The sequence below is a fragment of the Malus domestica genome, chromosome 13 (assembly GCF_042453785.1).
Source record: "Malus domestica chromosome 13, GDT2T_hap1".
In the NCBI taxonomy this organism is placed as follows: Eukaryota; Viridiplantae; Streptophyta; class Magnoliopsida; order Rosales; family Rosaceae; genus Malus; species Malus domestica.
This window is the reverse complement of record NC_091673.1, coordinates 1,817,494-1,820,727: the sequence shown is the minus strand read 5'-3', so window position 1 is coordinate 1,820,727 and position 3,234 is coordinate 1,817,494. Positions and strand designations below refer to the sequence as shown.

Genomic DNA, 3,234 nt, shown 5'->3' with positions numbered 1-3,234 from the left:
AACAAAATCCTCAATTCTACGATATGAAATTTGAAATCTTAATACTGATAAGCATTATAATTGTCAAACTCTAATATTATAATGTGTCCACTCCCCTTCTCTCTATGTCTCACAAAAATTTTGAGACTCGTCTGTATCACGCATGGGCGAACCACCAGTCCAAGTCAACCCTTCAGGCTATCCAATTCATTTGCAGCTATAATTACCTACCTTCCTGATAGTATATATCATTATCCTTCCTTCCATTTGTACCTCAACTCTCAACCCAATCCCCTCTGACCTCTCTCTCTCACTCTCTCTCCATTTTTAGGTTAATTTCTTGGAAAGCTTAAGGTTGGTTATAAGATTTTAGAATGAGGAAACCCTGCTGCGATAAGCAAGACACAAACAAAGGAGCTTGGTCCAAGCAAGAAGACCTCAAGCTCATCGATTACATTCGTAAACATGGCGAGGGTTGTTGGCGTACCCTTCCTCAGGCTGCAGGTAATTAACTAAGTACTTGTATATTTATATATTTTTATGGATTAACAAGGTATATACATGTATAATAACATATTTCGGTAAATTATATCATAACTAAAACATTCATCAGAAAGGTAAACTGCTTACGAGGAGTTAATTCCTTGATTTCTTACATTCCTCGTCAAATATTTCTTTGTCTCTTCCTATTTTAACTGAACCAACAAATGCTAATTTGTTCCTTTCTTCTTCTGAGAAATTTCTGAGAACTTTGAAAAGATACTAATTACTACTAATTGCCACCTCTTTTTCTTGTTTCTTCTCTTTTGGTAGGCCTACTTCGTTGTGGTAAAAGTTGTAGGCTGAGATGGATAAACTATCTACGACCAGACCTCAAAAGAGGCAACTTTGCAGAAGATGAAGAAGATCTCATCGTCAAGCTTCATGCGCTCCTAGGCAACAGGTACTTACTAATTCTTTCGAGAGAACTCATTTATACACACCATGTTTCTCCTTCTGCACATCTATGTTGATTTCTATCAATTAATTTTTTTTCTTTTCTTTATTTAATCCAAGGGCTAAAATAAATTGGGTGTGCATGGATGATAAAACCAAAGTGTGTGAATTTTAATTGTCCCCCGTTGTCCTTAATTTATTTCTTACGACAAATGATCAAAAAAGAATGATCAATTATTTATATATGTAATTGCACCATGCATAAATAAGTACAGTTTACAGATTTATTGGTGTTAACTAAACGATTTAACTAACTATTTAGCTTATTTTTTGAGGTGGTCATTGATTGCTGGGAGATTGCCAGGACGTACAGACAATGAAGTGAAAAACTATTGGAACTCTCATTTGAGAAGAAAGCTTATGAGCATGGGTATAGATCCAAATAATCATCGACCGAACAACGTTAATCTTTCTCGTCTTCATCATCAAAATTCACAAACTGTCAGTAGTACTGCAACATTGTCTGCAGCTTTAAAAAACCCTAGCAATTATCAGCAGCAAGCAAGATCCAGTGGTAATAATAGTTGCGACCAAAAATCGGACGGGACAAGTTGCTTAGAGGATGATTCTTGTGGCCGGCTGCCTGATTTAAACCTAGACCTCACAATAACTGCTCCTTTGTGAAATCCAGTTCCTGATAACCTCAAGGATTAGGAGCAAAATTTCGAGTCTAAAATGTCAAAGAAATCATCAGAATTTGCTTCATCTACCAAGACTCCTCTCTTCAGATAATCAAATATTCGTCCACGTGGATCGGAAGGTTTCTGACTAGCATTAATTTTATCTGGAACGGCCTATGAAATAATTATGTATTGATCAATTGGAGATCAATTATATATTAGGGTCTATTGATTTTAATTACCAAAATTAATTATGTATTGAGAAGCCTAGCAGTTATTTTTTTAGAATAATTAATTTAATTATAAAAATAAAACTATTGATTAATTAAGTGATGTTGCATGTATATGCCAGCTGTCATATGATATGGTTTAGAGATATAATTCAAATAAGTTGGTCTTCGTAGCTTTACTCAAAATAAAAGGGTGCATTTTTGCTCACCCCATCCTTAAGTGGTGGTAATGCTCATCATCATATTTATTATTGAGTTTAAATTTTGAGATTTGTGTCTATCAACTACAGAGCTGTTGAAATTTAAACTTATCTAACGATGATAAATAGAGTGGTGAGAAAAAATATTTCCAAAATAAAATATATATTTTTCCCAAATAATATATGTGGACATTAATACCTGTTTAAGCAAATAGTGAAAATATAATCTTTATATTCCCTCCTTCCTCATCCACAAGTGGATCCACATTGATATTGACCTACGATTTTTGTTCTCATTTATATACAAATATGAAGAGAAAGGTTTTTTTTTTTTTTTTTTTTTGTCAAAGGTAGAGAATATTCATAAAATAAAGTCCAAACCGACGAAATACACTTTATATAACTCTAGAAAGGTCTAACATACAAAAAGAATATGCCACTTATGTAAACAAAACATGAGTAATGGTTCTTTACTGCGCAATCACGAATAGTACATAAATGAAAAAACATAAACAAGTTTTAACCTAAAAAGAAAAGTCATCCACAAAAGTCCAAACAAAAGAGGCCCAAATCCGGCTAGTAGATAAAACCCTAGAGCCTTGATGATGAATGACCAGTCGCAGCTACCGGGAACCCAGAAGCGGCCGACAACCCATACCACCCATTCCACACCACAAAATCACACTTGTACACCCCTACATCGTGCCATTTACCTTCAAAAGCCCTAAGTAATAAACAAAGCTAAACGTGAAGTTATATATGAGTGTTAACCATGAATTTTGTGTCATCATCTCTTTGGGTTTCTTCTTTTCTCTTTTGGTTTTGTGGTGAAAAAATCCGAAAAAAAATTTGATATTATGTATACATAAATTTTAGAGGTTGTAAAGGCCACGAGTTGGACTACATTGTTGATCAATAAATTCATGAAGCCATGAAGCCGCCCATATCTCTTCATTTACATTTAAAGATCTACAAAGCTACGTGATACTCGTTGGTTTTAATTAATAAGTTAATTAATACAAGAAATCAAAACTCTAAGATGGACTTAATGCATGCACGTATGGTTAATCATAAGGCCATCCCATGCATATAGACTTCTAATATGTCCTATACTTCAATCTTAAATTTTTTTTTTTTTTTTTTTTTTTTTGGAGAACCTCGGCGGAACGAGGGAAATTTATTGATAAGAAAAAAGAAGATACACCTAGA

General features: G+C 33.9%; 1 protein-coding gene across 1 annotated transcript; it reads left to right on the top strand.

The window, feature by feature from the left end:
- The first annotated feature begins 226 nt into the window (after positions 1-226).
- On the top strand, positions 227-1,924 carry LOC103451589 (transcription repressor MYB6-like). The gene is made up of 3 exons (XM_017336727.3): positions 227-483; positions 793-922; positions 1,251-1,924. Exons 1-3 carry the CDS (start codon positions 354-356, stop codon positions 1,597-1,599), a joined length of 609 nt encoding a protein of 202 aa, XP_017192216.1. The 5' UTR covers positions 227-353; the 3' UTR covers positions 1,600-1,924.
- Positions 1,925-3,234: the final 1,310 nt, after the last annotated feature.

Coding starts and splice junctions, on each gene's coding strand:
- LOC103451589 (XM_017336727.3), top strand. CDS start 354: ATGAGGAAACCCTGCTGCGATAAGCAAGACACAAACAAAGGAGCTTGG. Junction 484..792: donor TACCCTTCCTCAGGCTGCAG/GTAATTAACTAA, acceptor CTCTTTTGGTAG/GCCTACTTCGTTGTGGTAAA. Junction 923..1,250: donor CATGCGCTCCTAGGCAACAG/GTACTTACTAAT, acceptor TTATTTTTTGAG/GTGGTCATTGATTGCTGGGA.